The sequence below is a fragment of the Muntiacus reevesi genome, chromosome 9 (assembly GCF_963930625.1).
Source record: "Muntiacus reevesi chromosome 9, mMunRee1.1, whole genome shotgun sequence".
In the NCBI taxonomy this organism is placed as follows: Eukaryota; Metazoa; Chordata; class Mammalia; order Artiodactyla; family Cervidae; genus Muntiacus; species Muntiacus reevesi.
The window spans coordinates 15,013,432-15,038,571 of NC_089257.1; the positions used below are offsets into that span (position 1 = coordinate 15,013,432).

Below are 25,140 nucleotides of genomic sequence, written 5' to 3' on the forward strand. Positions count from 1 at the left end.
GAGATGCAATCTTCACTGCTGCAGGGAGCCCCTCTCCCCGCACCCCTGCCCTCACCAAGGGGACTGGCTAGCCCACGGGGCACCTCTGTAAGAATGAGAAACGGTACTGTCTCTGGAAGGAGACTGTTCCGCTGGGCTAGGCGCTTGCGGGTCTCCGAGAAGCAGAAAAGGCAGTCTCCCCAGGGGCAGCGGTTCCACACAGCTGGGCAAACAGGATGTGGGCCGCACTCCAGTGCCCACCGCCCGTCGGGGGGCGTCCTGGCTGAGGGCAGCGGGTCTGTGCGCCTGCGCCCGGCAGTCCTCCTGGCAGCCCCCAGCTCCTCTAAGCGGCACAAAGGTGCGCGCCCAGGGCATCTCCTACAGAAGCCCACACCGGAGGCTGCTGCCGGCTCGGTTTCTTTCCCGCTTCGCCTCCACGACAGGGCTAATGCCCCGAAGCCCGTGCCCTACTGGGAAGCATCACGGAGGAAGCATCTCCCTACCTTCCGAGGGATGATCCTCGGAGTCGAGTAGTGCCTTCACCAAGCTTCCAGGGGCAAGGGTTACTGAACCCTAACCCGTAACGTCAAGAACTTGATCCTCAACTATACTCCAATATAAATTTTTTTAATTAGATTAAAAAAAACCAACACTTGATCAGATCAGTTTTCCCCAAAAATCAACTGACTGCACTGCCATCCCACAGAGGTGCTCACACCTGCTGTCTCGGAGCATCCTCAGTAGGCCTGTTAGGCAGACATCCTCCCCCAGTTTATACAGAAAGGGCCGTGCCCGGAGACATTCAGGAACCTGCCTAAGGTTTCACAGCATGTAGAGGAGTAGCACCAGGACCTGAGCCCAGGTTTAGCTGCCAGTCTTGTCCAGCTGGCCGCTCCTACTGAGGAACCGAGCTGCTGACCTCACAGACCTGCCGAAGCCCACTGGAACTGCTCTCCCACTGTATCCCCAGCAGCCCCTGGCTCTCTCTTTCCCCTCAGGGAGCAACCCCCAAGCCCAGAAGAAAGAGTCCCTTTCTCTTCTCTGAGTTTGTGGGGGGAGGGAACTACCTCAAAACCCAACTGTTCTGACCTCTTCAAGGTGGTCAGAAGAAGGCAAGAAGGGCCCCTGGTGATTCCGGAGGTCCACTGTGGGAGCTGACCCTTGACTGGGTCAGAGGCCAGGAAACGGGTCAGTTCAGTTCAGTCGCTCAGTCATGTCTTGCTCTTTGCGACCCCATGGACTGCAGCACGCCAGGCTTCCCTGTCCATCACCAATTCCCAGAGCCTACTCAAACTCATGTCCATTGAGTCAGTGATGCCATCCAACCATCTCATCCTCTGTCGTCCCCTTCTCCTCCCGCCTTCAATCTTTCCCAGCATCGGGGTCTTTTCCAATGAGTCAGGTCAGGGAGCAGCTATTTCCTGCCAAGACGGGGAATTAAACAGCAGCCATCAAGGAAGGTGTCAGTACAGCCAGCCAGTGCCTGAGTGAGGTCAGGCTAAGGGCCATGGAACAGACCAGGAAAATGTAGCCAATCGAAAGCTGAAGATAACCCTGGGACCTCCTGACCACCTTCTGTGTTTCCAGGGCTCCTGGCTGTCAAGGAGGAGGGGATGTGGCAAACCCAGCAGGGCTATAGGACCCTTGAGCCAGAGCATTTTCACTTGTATCTGCGAAATTTCACACAAACGGGTTTGGTGGTTACAAAAAAAAGAAAGGAGAAGAAGAAAAAGTCACTGATCTAACCTAATTGTTCCCAAACTGTGGTCCCTGGACGAGCAGCATCTCTGCATTACCTGGGAACCTGTGAATGGAATGGAAATTCTCAGACCTCATCCTAGACGAGTGGAGAAGGAAATGGCAACCCACTCCAGTATTCTTGCCTGGAGAATCCCATGAACAGAGGAGCCGGGTGGGCTACTGTTCACGGGTCACAGAGAGTCGGACACGACCGAGTGACTAAGCACAGCACATCCCAGGCGAGGCGGGGGTGCGGGCCCACAGCGTGTGTTTTAACAGGCCCTCCAGGTGACGCCCAGGCCTACTTAAGTTGTGAGAACCTCTGAGCCAGTCTCGCTGTGCAGGAAACCAGGAGTCCGAGCTGTGGATCAAGGCAGGGCTGTGCAGGGGGACCCGCCCCCCGCTGCCCCTCCACAACCCTCGTCTCCGTCCCCCTCGTGCCTCCCGCCCCAGGTGCCATGCTGCTGCTGCTGCTGGGCCTGCTAAGCCCGCCGGCCTGCGGGGCCCCGGGCCCGGCCTCGGGGTCCGCGGAGCTGCGCTCGGCCTTCTCGGCGGCGCGCACCACCCCGCTGGAGGGCACGTCGGAGATGGCGGTGACCTTCGACAAGGTGTACGTGAACGTCGGGGGCGACTTCGACCCGGCCACCGGCCAGTTCCGCTGCCGCGTGCCGGGCGCCTACTTCTTCTCCTTCACGGCGGGCAAGGCGCCGCACAAGAGCCTGTCCGTGATGCTGGTGCGCAACCGCGACGAGGTGCAGGCGCTGGCCTTCGACGAGCAGCGGCGGCCGGGCGCGCGCCGCGCCGCCAGCCAGAGCGCCATGCTGCAGCTCGACTACGGCGACGCGGTGTGGCTGCGGCTGCACGGCGCCCCGCGGTACGCGCTGGGCGCGCCCGGCGCCACCTTCAGCGGCTACCTGGTGTACGCCGACGCCGACGCGCCCGCGCGCGGGGGGCCGCCCGCGTCCGCGGAGCCGCGCTCGGCCTTCTCGGCGGCGCGCACGCGCAGCCTGGTGGGCTCGGACGCGGGTCCCGGGCCGCGCCACCGGCCGCTGGCCTTCGACACCGAGCTGGTCAACATCGGCGGCGACTTCGACGCGGCGGCCGGCGTGTTCCGCTGCCGCCTGCCCGGCGCCTACTTCTTCTCCTTCACGCTGGGCAAGCTGCCGCGCAAGACGCTGTCGGTGAAGCTGATGAAGAACCGCGACGAGGTGCAGGCCATGATCTACGACGACGGCGCGTCGCGGCGCCGCGAGATGCAGAGCCAGAGCGTGATGCTGGCGCTGCGGCGCGGCGACGCCGTCTGGCTGCTCAGCCACGACCGCGACGGCTACGGCGCCTACAGCAACCACGGCAAGTACATCACCTTCTCCGGCTTCCTGGTGTATCCCGACCTCCCGCCCGCCGGCCCGCCGGGCCTTGGGCCGCCCGAGCTCTGAACCCCGACCCGGAGAGCCGCTCGGGGTGGGGTGGGGTGGGGGGCATGCATGCTGAGCCCGGACCCGCGGCCCGAACGCCCCGCCGGCGCGAGCATGACGGCCCGCCGCGCGTGGCGGACTCTGCCAATAAAGTGGGCCTGCGCCGGCGCCTGTCTGCCGGGGTCCTGCGCTTTGCTTTGTCCTCACTGCGACGACGCTGTTGTCTTCGGGAGGGGCGGGAAAAGAGGGACCACCCCGGTGGGGGGTCGGCAGGCAAAGGGCAGGATTCTCCCTGGGAGAGCGAGGAGGTGAGAATTTGCTTGGACTCTGCTTGTCTAACTCCGCGTGGGCCTCCCCTTCATGTCCGTTTCCGCTCGGTCCCTGTAGTTCTTCCACGTTGAACTCTGGCGTGATTTTTAAGGCCCATCTGGTTCCTTTTTTGTGACAAGGGACAACACCCCGTGGCCTCACTGGGGATATGGGTTTCAAGGAAACGGTACACTCTGGCTCCCGGTACGGGCGTGGCAAATGGGAAGAGCAGCGGGTATCTGGTTGCCCTGATTCCTGCCTTCCCAGGATGGGGAGGGGGTGTTGCTCAGAGTCGGGGTTAACAAACTTATCTGACACACGACACAGGACTCCAGGAGGCCAGAACAGAACATTTTATGGGATGAACTGCACAGGGTCAGGACCACTCCAGCCAGCCTCAGTCTCCTCCCAGCCTCACCCTGTTCTCTGAGCCTTATTGAGATGGACGAAAGAAACATTTCTCACTTCCCTGCCCCTCAGAAGATAATGTTCCTCCACCCACTTCCCCCCATTGTTTGAACAGATTGAACTAAAAACGTCCAGTCTTTTCTCCTAGCCCAGGTGGGATACTTGGGCAACTTAGGGACCCCCAGAGCCTCGGTTGGGTTTCAAAGAGGTATCTACATAAGCCTGGGTACTTAGAAGTTACCTGTGGATTCAGCCTCTCTCGGGCTGCCGGAGTAGGAGCTGGAGGGTCTGACCTGGCCTTGCTTGGGAGCTTCCGTTTCAGCATCTCTTAAACACACTTCTCAACCCTGACCCCAGCACGCGAGCACACACACACACACACACACACACACACACTGCCTGCAAGTCCTGCCCTTAGGTCTGCGCCTGCGGGTCCGGGACCCAGAACCTGGGCCCAGGGAAGAAGATGGGGGAGGGGGAGGCTGGGGTCCAGGGTACAAGCCAAGCCCAGAGACCCAAACACAGTGGGAAGAACCAGGTGCCAGGTGGAAGCCCCTGCCAAAGGTGGGTCTGGCTCAGGTGGGGGTGGGGGGGAGAGGGGGAAGGAGAGATGGCAGGCAAAAGGGGAGGGTTAGGGGAGGGAGTCAGTAATGGAGGCCCAGGGGCCCAGAGAAGGGGGCTGGCCCTGGGGGCAGAAGCCCTTGCACAGGTCCCAGAGTGTTTCCTGTGCCAGGAGGGTGAAGACCTGGGCCCAGCGGCCTCTCTCCTCGGCCTCGCTAGCCACATGGAGCCGGTAGACACAGGACACGCCTGTGAGGAGCAGATGTTCAAAGTCCCAAGGGCTAAGAGGAGGTCCCTTCCGCAGGTCCTGGAGCTGCTGCAGCCGCTGCTCAGCGCCCTCCAAATCCCTGGGCACCTGGTGCTGCAGGAGGAGCCTGAGCCGGCGGCCTGGACGTGTGGATGCCAGTTCCTCGTCCCGGAGGTGCAGCTGCCCCATGACATCCAGCTCCAGCCCCGCCCAGAGCAGCTGCAAGGGGAGCCACGTAAGGGGCGGGCTGGGGCCGAGGGAGCAGGTCAGCGAGCAGTAGTGTGCCGGGCCGCAAGCAGGCAGTGGGATCCATGCTGGGTTGCCCCCTCCCCCAGCAGCCCCAGCTTGAGGCATCCCCATTCCCAACCCTGCGCTGAGGGGCCTCTGGATACTCCACCCCCATGTCCCAGGCTGGAGGAAAGACCTCGAACATCACTTCCGGGACCTCTGGCTCCTTCGGGCCACCTCCCACGCGGGTGCTGTCCATGGGTTGCCCTGGGGCAGCAGAGAGGAGTCAGGGTGCTGCCAGGCTCCACCCTGAACACCCTAGCATCCCCAGAGTGGCCCTGAGCTGCCTGGTAGGGATGCCCAGAAGTTCCTCTGTCTACAAAAGAACAGGAATGCCACCCCATGTCCACCTCCCCCTACACACACGCACAGTGACAGTCACTCTCCCAGATATCATCCCAAACCCCGATACCATCTCGGCAAATGTCCAGGACTCCTCCTTGAACTTCTACAGTTCTCCTGGCCAAGAGCTCCAGGCCAACGAGTCACAAGACACTTCACTTCCCATTACCCCTCCCTCTCATCATCTGGGGACAGCGTGACCTGAAACAGTGCCAGTGACCCTCCCCAAAGGTGAAGACCCCTTTGAGAAGGACCTAGTCCTTGCCCGCTCCTCAGTAAGGGACTGTGTGCAAGACAGGAGGCTAGGCAAAGCAGGGTGTCTGCTGCGGCTCCATCTCTCTGGGGTGCTGCCTAACCCTTAGAATGTCTGTCCTAAGCCCATGGGAGGACCTGCTTTGAACATCAGCCGGAATAAGCCCAAGGCCTGTTGAGAGCACCTAGGGCGAACCACCCTCACTTCACCTGGACCTTTCTGGTTCTGAGGGAGGCCCACACCATTCCGTCCCCAATTCCACAGCACAAGTCAGCCTGGCAGCTATCACACCCACAGTTTCTAAGCCCTCCTGGGCTTAGATAGGACCAAGTGTGACTGCTGTCAGCCAGCAGCCTTCCTTAGCTCCCATCCACTCCACCCCACCCCAAGGCCCGGGTACCTGCATGGTGGTAGGTTGTAGTCACCCCAGGGAGGAGGCAAATGGCTACCGTCAGCCAAGCCAGGAACTTCATTGTCCCGGCCATGCCCCACCAGGTCCTCCGAGTCTTATTCTCTCCAGCGTCTCTCTGCACCTCCATCCGCCTGGCACACACTGGGGCTCCAACTTTCCACTGCAGACTGCTCCAGTTGCTCCCTGCCTTGCGTGTCGGTCTTCAGAGCTCAACAGGGAGGGGCTGGCTCTGGCTTCCTAGGGGCTCTTTCCATCCCAGAGAAATGTGGAATGGTTGTTGGCAGTAGGAGCCTGGCTCCCAGTTTGTCAGGCCCTAAGCCTATTCCTGCCCAGATGGGCGGGATGCTTAGTTAATAGGGAAAAGGCATTTGGTAGTAAACAGCTCAGGCTTAGCCCTCCCAAAGAGGTAGGTGAGACCCCAGGCAGTAAGACTACCTCACTATCTGTCCTCACACCCAAAACACTCTGCAACTGAGTCTAGCCTCTGACAGTTCAGTCCAGCCTGGCCCAGCCTCCAGGAAGCCCATCAGTAGCCAAGAACAACAGCCGCAAAGCCTGATCTTCCAGCTGCCTGGTGGGCTGGCTGAGTGGCCCCTGGACAGGCAGAGAACTCTTCCCCCTCAGGCATTCAGTCACCGGCTGAGCAGACCCCAGACTGGCTGGAATGGGGAGTACTATTTCCTGGCGACAGATCGGCAGCTCCTGATTGTCTTTGGCCCCAGACTGGGACCCTCCTTTGTTTGTTTACGTTCTCAGCTCAGACCAGAGTCCAGGAAGATTCCCTTAGCCCAGGCACGGTGCGGTCAGGTTGCAGGACACAAGGTTCAAAACGGGCTGCAGCTTGTCCTGTTTCTGGCTGTTGGCTCTTGGAACCTTGTGGTGGTTTGAATAGGATGAGGGTAGGTGGGGGTTGCCCTATTTTCACAGGCCCCTGGACCCATCAGCTGCCACCAGACAGTCTGCTGTGACAAGGGGCTTTCTCCAGCAGTGGCCGAGACTCCTCCAGTTCTCAGTAGCGGCATGCCACACCCATCCTAAGCCCTGTGAACTGTGAGAACTTTCATTTCAGTTCCAGGATCTCTCAAAGTATATCCAGGCGTGCAAGTCACCCTGTCTGCAACTGCAGTATTTAGCTCCATCGAAATAGATTCCCGGTTTGGAAGAGTCTCTCTAAGGGAGTCAGCAAAACCCCTGCCTGCACCTCCCTCCTCTCGAGTCCAAGCTTCACTTCTACTTATGGGAAGCACACAGAAAGTGGTGAGTCTAGTAGGATTTTATTTACAGGGACACTCAATTACAGATAAGGTGCTTTCTAGGATACACATGCTTGCCCTGAAACTACTTGGTTTCAGGTTTCTTGTCTCCGGCTTCAAGCTTGAGACTCTCAGGGGGCTGGCGATAGGCAGGGAAAGTCTCCCACGGGCTGTTCAGATCAAACTTGCGGAACTCTTGAGCCAACTCCACTGGCTCGGCCACCACCCGCTTCACCTCATCGTCATAGCGTAACTGGAGAAGAAAAAGGCAGGCTTGAGCATTGAGGAAAGCCTGTTACAGCCACGAAAGGCCCACTTTCCCAAAGCCTTCTGCAGCCCCTTTACTCCTCTGTCCTTGACTCCAGTCCCAGCCTCTTTTAAGGCTCCAACCTCATCTGCGTCACCCACTAGGTCACAACCCAACCACTGTCTAAAATGGCCTCTACCTCAAGCTCTGCCATTACCCCCACATCCTGCACTCTGAGCTCCTCTTCCACCAGAAGAGACCCTGCCCACCTACCCACATGAACCTTTTGGTGGGACCTTCGTTCTCCGACCAGGGATCGAACCCAGGCCCATGGCAGTGAAAGCATGGAATGCTAGCCACCGGACTGCCAGGGAATTCCCTCCACACACCCTGTAAGTTGATGGTAAGCATTTAACCAGGATGAGGGAGCAAGTCAGTGGCTGAAAAGAATAAATCTAAGCTGACAAGCACTCCAGTTAAGGCCCTGTGGCCTTGGCATTACCACTGCCAAGATGCAAGGCAGTAAACCTGGCATGACTTTTCTTGTTACTGGGAAATCCGTTGGATAAGGTGAGGGCAATCAGCTGCTGCAAATGGGACCATGCTAAATATTAAGAAAACAGAAGCATCTGGATACTAAAGAGAAAGGGCTCGATTGCCACTATCTCAACATTTCTAAAAAGTTACTTTGCTACAAAACCATCTATGTATATATACAATAAACCACCTTCTTGCTAATACCTCCTGCTAATAACCTCCAATGGTTAATAGCAGTGGTGAGTAAAGCACTGAAATTCAAGGGCTGGACATTTAGTGTCTTGCCTTCTCAAGAGATCCAGAGCAGGGTAAAAAGATATTCCACTTTCAGATCTTGGTGACAAACTGTGTCTCAGATCTGCCTCAGTCATGAAAATGACCATTAAAACCATTAAAATAAGGAGTGACAACAGTTGAGCATTTACAATACACCAGTTTTAAACATAGACCAATTAGTTTACTGCAAATCTACTATTGTTAAGTACTACTCTTGCTCCCATTTTGCAGATAAGAAAACTGTGTCAGAGTGGAGCTTGGATAGAATGCAGTATTGATGCTCTTAAGCCACCACAATCCACTGGCCATAATTCCTGCCCAACATCCCTACCAGTCCCTCCCTCTCAAGCCCGCTGCCTACTTCCAAGACTCCTACCTCAACATAGCCAGACAGGGGGAAGTCTTTCCGGAAAGGATGTCCCTCAAAGCCATAGTCTGTTAGGATTCTTCTTAGATCAGGGTGGTTAGCAAAGAAGACTCCAAACATGTCCCAGATCTAGAAAAAGGAAGCAACTGGCCATCACAGGGGTGAGGGGCTGCACTGCATCCGCTGAACCCAGTCGGTTTTGCAGCTCTGGCCCAGGTGCAGGGTCCACCGTGTCCAGTAACTCACCTCTCTCTCATACCAGTTGGCTGCCTTGTACACAGACACAGAAGACTCAATGGGCGTCAGCTCATCCGTATAGGTCTTCACACGGAGCCTCGAGTTGAAGCGCAGAGACAGCAGGTTGTAAACAATCTAGGGAGAATGGAGGCGGCCGGAGGACCAAGATGACCACAGGCTTAGGGGTCTGGGACACAAGTCCTTGAGTGGGGCCATAATAATGAGGGGATAAAGTTCCACCCTGTGAACCTGCCTTCTGTCCTGAAGCTCAAAACCTCAAGATGCTCCACTGCTCACAACCACTTGCGGATGCCTAAGCCACGCTATAACTCAGCCTGTCGTCGTGCTTATCTCTGCTCACACTACTCGATGTCTCCCACCTCCTCCTCCCCGCCACCCCACCCCCATGGGACCAATACCTGGTCTCCTAATTATCCATCAAGAGGCAGCACAAACTTTTTCTCTCCCTTCATAAACGCCTTCCAGACTGGGCTAAGTGCCCCTCCTGTGTTCTTACCACATCCCATGAATTATGTTATTACAGTAAACTTTTAAAAAAATACATCAGTATGTTGAATCTCTTGTTTCCATAGGCTTTTCTGGAGGGTAAGTAAAAGTCACTGTATCTACTTTGTGGTGGTGGTTTAGTTGCTAAGTTGTATCTGACTCTTGCAACCCCACTGGACTGCAGTTCCCCAGGCTCCTCTGTCCATGGGATTTCCCAGGCAAGAACACTGGAGTGGGTTGCCATTTCCTTCTCCAACAGTAAACTGTTCTATGTGTCCTTCCTCACTAGAGTGTGGGGCACTTCTGGAGGGCAGGTATTGGATGTTACTTCTCTCTCGATCCCAGGATCTGGCAAAAAAAGTAGGTGAGGAGTAAGTAACAACAGCCAAATGTACTGAGACGTTACTGTGTACTAGCAATCTACCTGAACTATCTCAATGAATACTCAAAGCCACCCCGTGAGGTAGGGTGGTTTCACACTTACTTAAAATACTTATTTCGCACATCAGAAAAAATAAAGCTCAGAAAGACCAGACAAAATGTTTGAAGTCACACCGCTTATTAATGGCAAAGGTACAACTGAAACTCAAGGTCTGCCGGATTCAGAGACCCCACCTTAACTGCTGTGTTGTATTTGTTTGACCTGAACTGAAACTAAGGAGGCTACAGCTCCCAGAGGCAGCTGTCACCCTGAAACTCCTCTGTCCCCTTCCCCTCCTTCATACTCCAAACCTCAAATCTCCTGACTGACCTCAAAACGGTTCTGCCGGGTGGGGACGTCCACTGCCGTCAGGTCAGCCAAGGATTTGAACTGTGCGTTGCTGTGATCCCTGAGGAAGGTCAGCACTGGGACGACCCCATCAGGATGGATACAGATCTCTAACTCATTGAAGCAGGACACCTGCCGACACAGAACAGGAGGGGAGAGGGAACAAAGCTACAGACGGAGCAGGCAACTTCAGCTGGAATCTCCTGGTTTAAGGCAGAGAGAGAAGGCCAAGTTGGGATGGAGGCGTCTGTGCTTTGATTCCAGGCCACCCACTCCCACATGCCCTGAGAACATGGCTCTTTCTTGATCCGAATCCAAACACCAGTAATGAATATTACCTGAACTTGCTGGACATACTTGGGCAGGATTTCAGCCACATACTCTCCAAAAGCTGAAAGCTGCTTGTGGGCCACATCATTCCGCGGTCTGACAGTGGCTGGAAGGAGAAGGCGTATTTTGAAAAGGAAAGTAGAAGGCAGCAGTCAGCCCTGCAGACTGAGCCCTGCTTGGTCTCTTGAGCTTGTGAGGCATGCTGTTCCCCCATCAGGACTCCCTCTAGAGCCCTGAGAAAGGTGAAGATAAAGTTCCTCTTCCACGTAACAGGAAGTGATGAAAACGTTGGGAAAAGCTACCTAACGATCCACAGAGACTCACCTATTACTGCAGCTGGGGTGTTTGCTTCTTCTCAAAACTACTCCATGGTTCTTCCTTTTCTTTCTTTCTTTTTTTTTTTTTAAGTTCTAACAGTTTATTGCTACCAGCCCATCTCCCTCCACCCTTGTGCACACAGGCTCAGTCATGTAATCACATGGACTGCAGCCCGCCAGGCTCCTCTGTCCATGGACTTTTCCAGGCAAGAATACTGGAGTGGGTTGCCGTTTCCTTCTCCACTTCCTTTTCTTTCTTTTTTTTTTGGTTCTTCCTTTTCAATGCCTGCAATTCTGCTAAAGCAGCATGGGTCTCAGTTCTCTTACCACACCAGGAGCTCTTTAAGTGTGAGAACTAGAATGTTTATGATTCTCTGTATCTCCTTAACATCTAGCTCATAGCAAGTTCCCAAACTAAGAACTTCAGGGCTGAAGAGTCCTCACAGATTATATAGTTGAAACCTTTTTTTTTTATTTTTTTGGCACAGACCAGGAAACCAAGGCCCAGAAAGGGGGAAATGTCAGGTCTCCTGACTCCCGGTTGGCTCACGTTGACTGGAACTTATCTGCACACACTCATTCGTGCAACACTGAATCACGGGAGCAACTACAAATCGTAGGCTGCAGAGTAATTTTTTCTCCGCCTTTGGCAGCAGGCAGGCCTGCTTTATCACTTACTAGTGCTGTGATCCTGGTCAACCTCTCTGAACTGTTTCCTACTCTACTGTAGAAGAGCAAAATACTATCTACCTCCTGAGACTGCTGTGAGAACTATGATCATTCATTAATCGCTTAGCAAAGTGACGTGCATACAATAAGCACTCAATTAACGTGAGCTAATACTATAATAGGGCTCAGAGGCCCGGAGTTTATGCTTTTCACTTTAAAGAGCTTACAGTTTAATCAGAGACAGAGAGAGACAGAAATGGACAAGCGGCAACAGGGCCGTAACAGGCCCCGAGACACAAGGAGGACCCTTGCAGTCAGCTCTCCAAGGACAAGCAGAGGCTTGCGGGAGGACGCAGGGAAGGACAGGCCAGGACAAGGGCAAACATCCGACAAAGGGAATGAGCGCGGCCCCGCCTGCAGTCCCGAGAAGGGCCGGGCTCGCACATACTCACGGCGCGTGTCGGCCGCAGCGCTTTCCCGCCTCACCGGTAACAGCAGCACCGAGGGTCTCCGGGCCACTGAATGGGAAGATAGACACCGAAGCGCAGGATGAGGCCTCACGGACTCCCTGCGCTGGGCGCGTCGCCGCTCCCGCCCCGGGCTTCAGCCAGCTGCCCACTGGTCACCTCTGGCCAGCGCCGCGGACCCCACGAGCCTCTGCCAACAGCCCCGAGCCGCCGCCGCCGCCATATTTCCCGGATGTACACCAGGCAGCCGAGGCCAGGCCCCTAGGACACGGAGCCCCCAAGGGCACGGACCGGAAGCGGAAGTGTGCGTCCGACCTCCTTCCGGGCGGACGCAGGGCCAGAAGCAGAGGTTCCGGGTCCCGGGCTTCGGAATGAAAGGAGGGAACGCAGGTGAGAAAGCGAAGCCCGCAGGTGGGGAGACCGTGAGGCGAATGTGGCCCTAGCTTGGTGTGACAGAGGCTGGAGAGAAGGCAAGGATCCTAAAGAACCAGTCGCATGAGAGGAGGAGAAGGGACGAGAGGTCTGCGTTCCACATTCCACCCCTCCCTCGCTCCCTGAGCTACGCTTTTGCTGAGGGCCGGCGGGCCCGGCTAGGGGGAGGGGAAGAGAAGAACGGTTTCCCTGGCGACCGTTTCCCGGGCGACTCTAGGTGGAGCGGGGACACTGCACGTGGCGATGGGCCGCCCCTGGCCCCTTGCAGGAGACGGATCGTGCTCCGTCTCGCGTTCTGGGGGAAGCCTTGGGGAGTAATTAGGGCGAGCAGGGAAGTGCCAGGGAGAGGCTCAGAAAAGAGCAGATGGGGAGCTGAGAGATGTCCCAGGCTGAATCGCATATTGTAAGGTCTGGATTCCCTGCACCAGCGAGGAGGAGCCTGGCTACAAGGACGTTAGGGGTCTTCTTGTCGGATTCTGCTGCCCGGAGCCTCACAAGTTTTACGTCCAGGGGTTATTTGGTTGGGCTTTTTATTTTATTTTATTTTTTCAGTTTTTTTACTTTGGTTGGGCTTTTTAAAGTCACAGGCCTCCTCCAGTCCCTCGCTCTCTATGTTGACCTAAATACCAAGCCTTTTGTTACATCATGGAAAAGGAGTTTTCCGTGTTTTCTCAGGGAAATACCTGGCGTAGGAAATCTTGATTTTATCAGGTATGTGATGTCACTGTGAGAGAATGAGCCCAGCTTTGGTTCAGGGAGATCATCAGAGTTGTCATTAGCAGGGCCGGGACTAAGGCTAATCTGGGCCGACCATGCCCTCCTCACTTTTCCCTTCTCTCTCCCTGAATTGGACAGTTAGACTCGTAGACTGTGGCTTCCTTAAGTTACTCAAGGTGGTGGTCTTTTACAGACAGCTGGCAGAGAGAGAAGTTGGCTGCCGCCATGGAATCACCAGAGGAACCCGGAGCATCCATGGACGAGAACTACTTTGTCAAGTACACTTTCAGAGACAGGTCGCACTCAGGCCGTGTGGCTCAGGGCATCATGAAGCTGTGTTTGGAGGAAGAGCTCTTTGCTGATGTCACCATCTCCGTGGAAGGCCGGGAGTTTCAGCTCCACCGATTGGTCCTCTCGGCCCAGAGCTGCTTCTTCCGGTCCATGTTCACGTCCAACCTGAAGGAGGCCCACAACCGGGTGATTGTCCTGCAGGACGTCAGCGAGTCCGCCTTCCAGCTCCTGGTTGGTTACATCTACCACGGGACGGTGAAACTCCGGGCTGAGGAGCTGCAGGAGATTTACGAGGTGTCAGACATGTATCAGCTGACGTCGCTCTTTGAGGAATGCTCTCGGTTTCTGGCCCGCACAGTGCAGGTGGGCAACTGCCTTCAGGTGATGTGGCTGGCGGATCGACACAGCGACCCTGAGCTCTACACCGCTGCCAAGCACTGTGCCAAGGCCCACCTGGCCCAGCTGCAGAGCACGGAGGAATTCCTTCACTTGCCCCACCACCTGCTCACCGACATCATCTCGGGTAAGCAGAGGGAGGGGGAACGTCTTACCCAGCCGCACGGGTGTTCAGTGATGACAATGGTACCCTCAGGCTCCTGGCGTTAGTTTACATTATTATTCTTGATAAGAATTTACTTAGATACCTTCTGAGAGAGATTGACTTGACATTTAGTAGTTAATGTTAGAGACAGAGTCCCTTCCAGAGGAAGAGATTAGGAAACTAAAGCAGCATTTTACATTATATGCAAATATCTAATTTAAAAAAAAAAAAGGCTGCCCTTAGCCAAAAAGGTAGTGAGGAGCTACCTGCATTTATATTCTAACCTCTCGTGCATTAGTGTTCTCATTCATTCTATACTTTGCATGTATTTGTGGGACTGGTTACCTGAGTAAATTCACAGTGAGTCAAGATGCTTAGGGACTTTCCAGGTGGCCCAGCGGTTAAAAAAAAACCCCATCTACCAATGCAGGAGACAGAAGAGACATCAATTTGATCCATGGGTTGGGAAGATCCCCTGGAGTGTGAAATGGCAACCCACTCCAGTGTTCTTGCCTGGAAAATCCCATGGACAGAGGAGTCTGGTGGGCTACAGTCCATAGGGTTGCAAAGAGTCAGACACCTAAATAAGAAGCTTCTCAAGTGACTGGCCAACTTTTAGGTAACAATCCTAACCCTGCAGGTGAGGTATAACTGTACTTCAAGTGTGAGCATTGTAGCCTAGTAGATTGCTTCCATGGCAAATAGGAGAATATCGAGTCATCCATTTTGATTAAGAAAAAAAGCAGGGCAATTTTAGGTTAATTTCTCATACACACACATACATATATACATGGTGATAGTCTAACAAAGAGATTCACATTTTTAAAGCCACTGGCTCTAAATTTCCCTTGTGGATCCTCAGACTGCCATTGACCATACCTTTCCTCTGACTCTTGCAGATGGAGTTCCATGTTCCCAGAACCCAACAGAGGCAATAGAAGCCTGGATCAATTTTAATAAAGAAGAGAGAGAGGCTTTTTCAGAGTCACTCAGGACGAGCTTGAAGGTAAGGCAGATTTCTTTAGGGTTGGGACACCATACTATCCCTGCATTCCAGCCATCTATCAGCTTGGCCTCTTTGAGTCTCTGGCTTAAAGTTGATAAGAGCTGGGGTGGAGGTTACATATGTGAGCCTAGAAGCCAGCAGCCTCCGGGCTCCAAAGCTCCTTGAGAGAACTACTTTCATCATTGCATTAATGACCAAAGCACCAACTCATCATAGTTATAAAAAAAGCTGGAAGGATGAGTGTAACAGGTTTTCTGTCCCGACATAAGGTGCCTGAAAGACAGTGATCAGAGGAGAGTCACACAGTAACTAGAAGGGAATAGGTCACAGCAAGATACGAGGGTGTGGTCCGGGACCATCAGGGTATGCATCTCAGCTGTGCCTTCAGCCTTGAGCTGGTAGATACAATTTATAACTTTAATTTCGCCAATAGGAAATTGGGGAGAATGTACACATTTACCTGATCGGGAAAGAGTCATCTCGTACCCACTCGTTGGCTGTGTCCTTACACTGTGCGGAAGATGACTCCATCAGTGTAAGTGGCCAAAACAGCTTGTGCCACCAGATCACAGCAGCCTGCAAGCATGGCGGAGACTTGTACGTGGTGGGAGGGTCCATCCCCCGGCGCATGTGGAAGTGCAACAATGCCACCGTGGACTGGGAGTGGTGTGCGCCTTTGCCCCGAGACCGACTCCAGCACACCCTGGTGTCTGTGCCTGGGAAAGACGCCATATATTCCCTGGGTGGCAAGACACTGCAGGATACCCTCTCCAATGCAGTAATCTATTATCGGGTGGGTGATAACGTCTGGACTGAGACAACCCAGCTAGAGGTGGCTGTGTCAGGGGCCGCTGGTGCCAACCTCAACGGGATCATCTACTTACTGGGAGGGGAGGAGAATGACCTGGACTTCTTCACCAAACCATCCCGACTCATCCAGTGCTTTGACACAGAGACAGACAAGTGCCACGTGAAGCCCTACGTGCTGCCCTTCGCGGGCCGCATGCACGCGGCCGTGCATAAGGACCTGGTGTTCATCGTGGCCGAAGGGGACTCCCTGGTGTGCTACAACCCCCTGCTAGACAGCTTCACCCGGCTTTGCCTTCCCGAGGCTTGGAGCTCTGCCCCATCCCTCTGGAAGATCGCCAGCTGCAACGGGAGCATCTATGTGTTCCGGGACCGGTATAAAAAGGGGGATGCCAACACCTACAAGCTCGACCCTGCCACTTCGGCTGTAACTGTCACCAGAGGCATCAAGGTGCTGCTGACCAATTTGCAGTTCGTGTTGGCCTAAGGCTGTTGAGGCAGGAGCAGCTGGCATTTGCCTGCCCTCCCTCCTGCACCTCCCCATCCAAACTCAAAGTCCCCAGAGGCCCCCCAACTCCGGTATTATGTTACTTTTTCATACATGTTAGAAAGGCAGCCACAGCCCTTCCCTGAACTCCTTAGAGTGTTCTGTCTGGGGCTTTTTAGACTGCTGCTGCCCAGCTGGCTGCTAGAACTGAGAGTCTGGCCAGCCTGTTCGCCATCCCCTTGTAATCTTGAGCCTCGCTCACTACACATCGCTTAGAGCCAGCCTCTTCTCCACCCCTAGGCAAGCCTCCCCTCTCTACCTAATCAATGTTAAATAGGAGCACCCCTGATCCCAGGACAGAAGGAAAGATGCCCAGCCTCCCTTTTTTTCTGTAGCCTGCAAAGTGGCTCGTTGGTCATTCTACAAAGAATTAGGTGTTAGAGTTCTCCTTCAGGTGTTGCTTGGAAAAAATGGACTAAACTGAAGATGTCCTTCACCAGCAAGAGTCTACCCTAGAATTCAGAATGTGCTGTCTATTGTTTTTCATCTCTCCATCAGAAAATTTACACTTTGGTTTTATTTTTGGCTTATTCCAAGGAGTAAGCCAGAAAGAAGTAGAAAAGATTATTTCTGGTTAATAGCAGAAACTTTTTTCAAACTCAAATATATAAGGTCTCTACTCTTTTAAAAGTTCTAAGATAAATCAAGAGCTAGGAACTGTTCATACAAATAAAAGTTTTTGAAGGGATATGTGTGTGTGTTGAATTCTAAAGGGGTGACTTCCTCAGGGGAACTGACTACATACCCACACATCTCTAAGTCGCAGTACTGATTGAATCCCATGCATCTTTGGCTACAGACAGGATGACTGCTCCAAACGTAAGGACAGCCATGTAAGGCCAGTGGATTAGGATTTCAACAGTGGGAAAGAGCCGGGGCTGGATATTTCTCTCCCCTTCTCCTAGTGGTCAACATCTTTGAGTTATGGGGCTAAATATTAGGCACAACGTCAGGTGCATGACAGGGTTCTTTGATCTTATAAGCCCTCAGTCTGGTCCCATTTCCCCATGCCCCATGAATAGAAGCCACACTAAATCTAGCCACACAACAGTGTTATTTCAGGAAAATGAAACAAGACAAGGGAGCAAAACTAACCATCACTTAGCACATTTCTATTATGTCAAGTCTGGGCTTCAGCCCCTTTGGTCCTGTTAAACATTCTCATTCTGTAGGAAGCAGCGTTGTTTTGCATTCTTCCTAACCCACGTGCGTCATGTCAGTGACGTGTGATGAGTCTCGTTCTTGGCCACCCCTGCAGTGGTCACCTTGTGGAACTCTTTGAGAACTTCCAGCTGGCCAGGTCGGATGTAGATGTGGGACCGGATCTTGGTGATGGCTCTTATGGCCTCCTCTGGAGTCCAGTGGTACACCTGAAGGGCAGGGTTGGGAAGTCAGAGAAAGGAAGAAGCAGGTATTAAGGGGTCCTTGACCTGATAACCGGTGCTCAAGGGCTCTCAGTATTTCTTTAAAAAAAACAACAAAAACCATGACCCACATATTGTAAGTGGGAAAACACTTTAGCCCCCTCAGTCAGTCAGTCCCATAATTCTGTGCAGCAGGCTGGTGGGTTGAGGGGGACGCAAGTCAGTCTTTCTACCTAATTCTTATTCTGCCAAACCCTCTAAATAGGAGGTTGAACACAGGAAGCTGAGGTCCTAAATTCACACAGGCCTAGGCCTACCAGATACCCTCTCTGAGCTAGGCTGTTGGTTATAAGAGTTTTCCTGGAAAGAGTACAGAATTGATGTCATAACTTGTCACCATGGCTAGAAAAAAGTACTTTATTTATTTATTTATTTATTTTGAAAAAAGTACTTTTAAAATTTGACGAGGAGGGCTATCTTCGTGACCTCAAGATACTTATTTGTTTAGAACTCAACCAAGAAAGTCGGTTTTTAGTCTGCTGGTTCAATTCCCACTTGGCCCAAAATATCTCCTGACACCCCAGTTTCCAGCAAAACAGACTCCTGATGACCAAAACTTTAGTATTGTTAAATCATATACTCACCAGGCCACAGTAACACCAGGCCAGGCCATGTATCTTCAAAAGCATCCCCGCCGCCAGTCCTAACAAACTGATAGGCAACATTCTGTTGGAGCCACTGTCTCTAGAGCTGTGATCAGCACTGTTGTTACAACACTGCATTTCCTGACGTGCCATTTATAACAAATGCTTCTAGCCTTTTGCTTGTATTAACATCCTTGGCAATTCCATTTTTTGAGTGCCTGCTCTAGGTCAGTGTTTGACATAGTTCTTATTTGAGTTTTGTAACACATTTAGTTTGAGGAAATTGAGCATTGGAGAGGGTAACCCACTCTTGCCTAAGGTCACCCAGGTGGCAGGTGGCAAAGCCAGAGGTCAGCCTGTCAGCGAATTTCAGGTGTTTTCCACCTCCCAACGGCCGAAAATTGGGAACGCAGCTCCTTCTAGCGAGGTCCACCAGGAGATAGGAGATCTGCCGTACAGGGGACCAGTCCATTCCCTGGTGGCCCAGTGGTAAAGAATCCACCTTCCAATGTAGGCAGTGTGGATACACTCTCAGTTGGGGAACTAAGATCCTACGTGCTGCAGGGCAACTAAGCCCACCCTGCAACAAGAGAAGCCCATGAACTACAATGGAGACCCAGCACAGCCAAAATAAAAGTAAAAAGAGGGACTTCCTTGGTGGTACAGTGGTTAAGAATCCACCTGACAATGCTGGGGACATGGGTTTGATCCCTCGTTCGGGAAGATTCCATGTGATGCAGAGCAATGAAGCCCAAGAGCCACAACTACTGAGCCTGCGCTCTAGAGCCCAGAGCCCTAGTGCCTGTGCATGCATGCTGAGTCGCTTCAGTCGTGTCCGACTCTTTGCAACCCCATGGACTGTAGCCCACCAGGCTCCTCTGACCTGGAGTCAGACCATGGGGTTCTCCAGGCAAGAATACTGGAGTGGGTTGCCATTCCTGTCTCCATGGGATCTTCCCGACCCAGGGATCGAACCCAGGTCTCTTAATGTCTCCTGCTTTGACAGCTGGGTTCTTTACCACCGGCGCCATCTGTGAAGCCCAAGCACAGCGTACAGGGCCCAGCGCCTGCACTCTGCAATAAGAAAGAAGCCGCCACAGTGAGAAACATGTGCACCTCAATGAGGAGCAGTCCCCGCTCACAGCAACTAGAGAAAGCCTGCAGGCAGCACCAAGGACCCATAATAAAGTAAAAATCAGATTGCTTTTAGCAACAAGGGTGGGGGTTGGGGGGGGGGCACCAGTCCAGAAAGCCCCTTCCTACCTGAATCAGATACGCGGCCACCATGGTGGCGCTCCTGGAACGCCCGGCCTTACAGTGCACGTAGACAGACTGGCCTAGCGACTGGTACTTGAGAGCAAACTGGACTCCCTTCTGGAGGTTGGACAGGGTGGGGACTCCTGTCATGTCTATCGTGCTGAGCCACAGCTGCTCCACTCCCTGTTTCCTCCACTCCTGGGGCCAGGTCCACCAGCACAGAAAAGAAAATGAAAACAGCCTGATGTGAGTGGCAGGAAGAGGGCCTCCCACGAGACAGCAAAGCAACAAGAAAGGTAATAAATTCGGTATACGGTTCACCTACAAAGAAACTTCTTTCAGAAATGTCTTAAAATGACTGACTTACATGGTCTTTCATCAAACAACAACAATGCTTCTGAGTTAGAATTATGTCCAAGATTTAAAGTGTTCATAGCATTTGAATCTTTAGCGACAAAATACGAACTGTTTAAAATTCATCTACGAAAGCTGCATAAGTTTTTTTGCATAACCATGGCACTTGTGCAGGGATCCAGCTGCAGGGTTCGACTACTACATTTTGCAAGGCCTTCTATTTCTCTGCCCAGAAGTCTTCTCTTTTTTAGCACTTTTTTGGAGAGGAGTATGTGGTAGAAAATAAGAGTTATTTTAAAATGAAAATAACGCACCTACTTTGGTTAGTGCAATATTATTGCCTAGAAGTAACAAAAGAACCAACCAAAGAAATAAGGCCTCTGGCAAACTGGGCAACTTTTTTTTTTTTTGCCTTAAGACTTCAGGTAGACTTCTTGTTATTAATCTGTTTAGCAAATCAGAGACTCTGAATGAAGGTCAATATGTTATACAGCTCACGAAATTAACCAAAAACAGCAAAATCTGGCAGCGTGTGTTTACACATCAATTACATCAAACACTTGGGGAGCCTGCTATATATTCAAGTTCTTGGGCCGTAATTTACAGTTCCTGAGTCAGAATCTCTGGGGGGTTGTACCTAGGAATGTGTTGTCTTAACAGACTGTCAGATAATGCTTCCCTGGGGCTTCCCTGGGGCTCAGACGGTAATGAATCTGCTGCAATACAGGAGTCAGTCAGTTCAGTTCAGTCGCTCAGTCGTGTTCGACTCTTTGTGGCCCCATGGACTGTAGTACGCCAGGCTTCCCTGTCCATCACCAACTCCCAGAGCTTGCTCAAACTTATGTCCATCGAGTCGGTGATGCCATCCCAACCAGCTCATCCTCTGTTGTCCCTTTCTCTTCCCGCCTTCAATCTTTCCCAGCATCAGGGTCTTTTCCAGTGAGTCAGTTCTCCGCATCAGGTGGCAATGCAGGATACCGGGGTTCAATCCCCCCAGTCGGGAAAATCCCCTGGAGAAGGGAATGGCAAACCACACCAGTCTTCTTGCCTTCCATGGACAGAGGAGCCCAGTGGGCTATAGTCCACAGGATTGCAAAGAGTTGGGCATGACTGAGTGACTTAACACCACTACTGCTAGATAATGCTTAGCCATGTTAAAATATCAGAACCATTGCCTTGGAGATTTCTTTTCTCTAGGCTAGTGAGATAAGATAGCAGATCTAGATGCCTCACACCCAGAGACCAAGCAATTTCTGTGGCTTGCTCCACAAGACTGACCACACTGAGGCCAATAACACATTTTGGCTAATAACTCCTGAGGCTCTGTGGCAAAGTTCTGTGGGAAATCCAAGGAACTGCTATCTATTCTCTAAAAATGTATGCCATCACTGACCAATAGATTTTTTTTTTTGATCAATAGATTTTAAATGTAAGTCACAATTATTTTTTTAGATTTCAAAAAAAAAATCTATGGTTTGAAATAACTGCATGTTCATTAGGCTCTATCAGTACCGTAAACAGGGAAGATAATTGTGCAGTGCTAATAGAAGTCAAACAGTATAAAGACAGGGCAACACCTAATAACCATCCTGAAGAGTTCCACAAAAAAACCACTCACATCTAATGAAAACTAGGTTTTAGGCTTGAACTTCATTTAAGACCATGGTTTGGAGTTCCCCTATCATCTCTAACATATAAATGAAATTCTCTCAAATCAAAACCAAATAAATTCTGTGCAGTTTTTACAAAGAGTTTTATGATGCAGTTATCAGGGATTGGGGGTAGCTTTCCTTTTTACAGTTTATAGGGCCTTCGTCTTGAATATCTTAACAGTGTCCGATCCATCCTTAGTGCTCATGAAGTGTTGAATGAATGAAAGCAAGCCAGAGAAAAGTTGCCTTTCAGGACTTCCCTCATGGGCCAATGGTTAGGACTCTGCCCTTCCAACTGCGGGGGTCGCAGGTTTCATCCCTGATTGAGGAATTAATATCCCACAGGCTGCGAGGCGTAGCCAAAAAAGAAACGTTGCCTTTCAGTTCTGGTTACTGATGTGAGTTAGCAAAACCGAGAATACACGTGTGCACAAAGGAGTAATCAAAGTTGGGCAACTCTACTGTGAAATACCTTTCACATCAATTTCTAATTGACAAATAAGTTTCTATCCCGTCCAGCCGCAGGACCAGCTCCACGGAGGCAAAAAAAAAAAAAAAGCAAGCCTGGGACGCCCGTGTCTGGGGCAAGGTCACCTACAGCACAGCCTCCCCCCAACCCCCTCCGGCTCGCCCCGACCCCGGAGTGGTATAGGGGTGGCGGGCGGGGCGCCGGGCCCGGGGCCTCACCTTGGAGGAGTTGCACAGGAACCTCGTCTCATACTCCTCGTTCATGGTGATCACCCCGCGCACGTTCTCGTCCTGGACCAGCTGCCGAGGCAAAGAGGTGGCTCAGACAGGGGCGGGCGGCCGAGGCCCGGGCGGCGCTCGCCGGGCGCGCAGGCCCCGCCGCGGCCCGGCCCGGCCCGGCCCGGCCCGGCTCACCCGGCGCGTCATGCTCCGCAGCGGCAGCGCGCCCAGCAGCACGGTGGCGTCAATGCGGTGGTACCAGTCGCGGTGCGCCCGGCCGGGCATCTTCCCGCGGAACACCGTGTAGAGCAGCGTCGGGTAGTAGAGCACCCGGGCCAGGCCGGCCTCCAGCAACGTGCCGGCCGCCATCCCGGCCCAGCCGGCGCGGCGCAGCGGCGACCCGCCCACCGCCGGGCGGGAGGCGGGCGGCCGCGGGCTGGGCCAGGGGGACGGCGAGGCGGCCGCGGCCGCCGGCGCGGGCCTCTCGAGCGTCGCGACCTCGGGCCCGGCCCCCGGGGACTCGTCGGGACCGTCGGGACCCCCGGGGCCCCACACCATGGCTCGGGAGGAGGAGCCGCCGGCCGCCGAGGGGAGGGACCCGGGCTTCCCGGGCGGGAAGGGGGCCCCGGGCCGAGGGAGGGCCCGTCCCGTGGGCCCGAGATTGTGCGTCGACCGCGTGTGGGGAACCGTGACCCCGGCCTGTGGCTTCTGAGCCCCCGCCTCCCGAGGGAGGGGCTGTGACTCCGGGGGGCGGGGGGCCCTGACCCCTGCGGGTGGAACTGTGACCCCGGCCAGTGAGCCTGGGGCACCTTCGCCAACCACCGGCCAGAGCGGGGGGACGGTGACCCCACCGGAGGGCGGGACAGGACCGGGAAGAGGCTCTCTGCCAAGGGGAGTCGAGAGCCGAAGGGATAGTAAGGAGAAGGGCCAGATCCTGGACAGATAGAGGACCTGGGTTCGTCCGGCCCTTCCCACCCCATCCCCACATCTGCCTGAACTCCTGGCTCCCGCCTCCTAACTAAACTGCAGTAAGTATGTGTGTGTGTGTAACATATACATAGTGAAAAATAGGTTTCAGTTGAGTTCAGTCACTCAGTCATGTCCGACTCTTTGCGGCCCCACGGACTGCAGCACACCAGGCCTCCCTGTCCTTCACCAACTCCCGGAGTCCACTCAAACGCATGTCCATCGAGGCGGTGATGCCATCCAACCATCTCATCCTCTGTCATCCCCTTCTCCTCCTGCCTTCAACCTTTCCCAGCATCAGGGTTTTTAAAATGAAAAATAGATATAAGTGATATCTGTTCTATTTATGAAAATATATTAATATTAAAAATATTATCATAGAGACTTTTCTGGTGATCTAGTGGTTAAGACTCCATGCTCCCAGTGCAGGGAGCACCGGTTCCATCCCTGTCAGGGAAATAAGATCCCACAGCCTTGCATAGGCTAGACCAAATTAAATAAATAGAGGGTTAAAAAATATATTATGATAAACATAAAACCCACAACCTGCAAATAAGCAAGAGGAATAGTTGTCACACTGATTATTTATAGTAAAATAGCACTCTGAAAAGTACATCTTGTGCTTTTTTTTTTTTTTTCTCCCTCAGTTCTGTCCCACTCTTTTTGACCCCGGGGACTGTAGCCCACCAGGCTCCTCTATCCATGGCACTCTCCAGGTAAGAATACTGGAGTGGGTTGCCATTTCCTTCTCCACATCTTGTGTTTTTTAAAACAGCCTATCTCCTTGTACAAATGACACATATGAATAGCAACTGGAACATACAGGAAAGCAGAATTTAATCACCCATAATCCTACCTCCTCAAACACATTTTTTCCTTCCAATTTTCTTTTCCATGTGTTATCATTAACATTTTTTATAACAGTTTTATTGAGATATAATTCACATACCATACAATTTATTCATTTAAAGTGTACAGTTCAAAGGCTTTGGTATATTTGCAGAGTTGTACAACCATCCCCACAATCAATTTTAGAATACTTTCATCATCCCCCAAAGAAACGCTATACCCATTAGAATAATCACTCCCTGTTTTCCCTCACCCGACCAGGTCTTGGTACTATTAATTTACTTTCTGTTTCGACATACAAGTTTTTCTGTGGACTTATGTTCTCATTTTTTTGGATACTTATCCAAGCATGGAATTTTGGAGACATATAATAATGCTATGTGATTTATGTACACCATTTAAAAAATCATTGGTGTCACTTTGGTAAAATTTTGTATCACCATGTTTCTTTGTTCATTTGTTTGTTTTGGCTGCTGCCATGGGGTGTGTAGGATCTTATTTCCTTGGCCAGAGACGGAGCCCATGTCTCACTGCAGTGGAAGCCCGGAGTCTTAAGCACTGGACCACTACGGAAGTCCCCATAAGTACTTTCAATTTACTACATTATTTTTATCATTTATAACGAACCTAATTACTATACCATAATGTGATCATTCTATTATTATTCAAGATATTTCCACATTTTATTATAAAATATTTTCAACATGAAAATTTTTTCTACTTTTTTTAATATTTAGAATTACTATATTAGGATAGGTTCCTAAAAGTGGAATTACTGTGTCAAAAGATAGTTTAGAAGTTTTGCTCTATATAAAGTTTCATCCTTATCCCCAAACCCACCCTTCAGAAATACAGATTTTTACACACATATCTTTTTCTAACATTTTGCGATGAACCTTTTCATAACAAAAAACTAAATAGATTCAACAGGGAAAATTCATATAATCACTATCCAAACTCAACAATTAGCATTTTATTGTTTGTTTTATCACATTCATCCACTAATCCTATTTTTTGCTACATTGAGAATATATATATTTTATAAAAATTGACTCATCCTATACCTATTGTTCTATCTCCCACTTTTTACACTCAA

General features: G+C 52.2%; 5 protein-coding genes across 8 annotated transcripts; 2 read left to right on the forward strand and 3 right to left on the reverse strand.

The window, feature by feature from the left end:
- Positions 1-2,020: 2,020 nt before the first annotated feature.
- Positions 2,021-3,232, forward strand: C1QTNF4 (C1q and TNF related 4). Its single transcript, XM_065945137.1, has one exon. It carries the CDS (start codon positions 2,178-2,180, stop codon positions 3,153-3,155), a length of 978 nt encoding a protein of 325 aa, XP_065801209.1. The 5' UTR covers positions 2,021-2,177; the 3' UTR covers positions 3,156-3,232.
- A 504-nt stretch (positions 3,233-3,736) lies between these two features.
- FAM180B (family with sequence similarity 180 member B) lies at positions 3,737-7,207 on the reverse strand. 2 transcript variants are annotated; one of them, XM_065946242.1, is made up of 3 exons: positions 5,943-7,053; positions 5,057-5,154; positions 3,737-4,878 (listed from the first exon to the last, which is right to left on the reverse strand). In XM_065946242.1, exons 1-3 carry the CDS (start codon positions 6,079-6,081, stop codon positions 4,483-4,485), a joined length of 633 nt encoding a protein of 210 aa, XP_065802314.1. In that variant the 5' UTR covers positions 6,082-7,053; the 3' UTR covers positions 3,737-4,482. The 2 variants fall into 2 exon arrangements, with proteins under 2 accessions (XP_065802314.1, XP_065802315.1); XM_065946243.1 differs by having other exon boundaries at positions 3,740-4,878; positions 5,084-5,154; positions 5,943-7,207.
- Positions 7,208-7,209: 2 nt separating this feature from the next.
- NDUFS3 (NADH:ubiquinone oxidoreductase core subunit S3) lies at positions 7,210-12,240 on the reverse strand. Its single transcript, XM_065946241.1, has 7 exons — positions 12,090-12,240; positions 11,916-11,981; positions 10,486-10,583; positions 10,130-10,279; positions 8,881-9,006; positions 8,644-8,763; positions 7,210-7,460 (listed from the first exon to the last, which is right to left on the reverse strand). The coding sequence occupies exons 1-7, from the start codon at positions 12,151-12,153 to the stop codon at positions 7,293-7,295; spliced, it is 792 nt and encodes a 263-aa protein (XP_065802313.1). The 5' UTR covers positions 12,154-12,240; the 3' UTR covers positions 7,210-7,292.
- Positions 12,228-16,959, forward strand: KBTBD4 (kelch repeat and BTB domain containing 4). 2 transcript variants are annotated; one of them, XM_065946238.1, is made up of 4 exons: positions 12,228-12,320; positions 13,273-13,893; positions 14,811-14,917; positions 15,351-16,959. In XM_065946238.1, the coding sequence occupies exons 1-4, from the start codon at positions 12,302-12,304 to the stop codon at positions 16,209-16,211; spliced, it is 1,608 nt and encodes a 535-aa protein (XP_065802310.1). In that variant the 5' UTR covers positions 12,228-12,301; the 3' UTR covers positions 16,212-16,959. The 2 variants fall into 2 exon arrangements, with proteins under 2 accessions (XP_065802310.1, XP_065802309.1); XM_065946237.1 differs by having other exon boundaries at positions 12,311-12,450.
- Positions 16,960-17,308: 349 nt separating this feature from the next.
- PTPMT1 (protein tyrosine phosphatase mitochondrial 1) lies at positions 17,309-22,943 on the reverse strand. 2 transcript variants are annotated; one of them, XM_065946239.1, is made up of 5 exons: positions 22,425-22,943; positions 22,230-22,310; positions 19,543-19,734; positions 18,280-18,346; positions 17,309-17,641 (listed from the first exon to the last, which is right to left on the reverse strand). In XM_065946239.1, exons 1-5 carry the CDS (start codon positions 22,785-22,787, stop codon positions 17,469-17,471), a joined length of 876 nt encoding a protein of 291 aa, XP_065802311.1. In that variant the 5' UTR covers positions 22,788-22,943; the 3' UTR covers positions 17,309-17,468. The 2 variants fall into 2 exon arrangements, with proteins under 2 accessions (XP_065802311.1, XP_065802312.1); XM_065946240.1 differs by lacking the exon at positions 18,280-18,346 and having other exon boundaries at positions 22,425-22,937.
- Between the last annotated feature and the right edge of the window lie 2,197 nt (positions 22,944-25,140).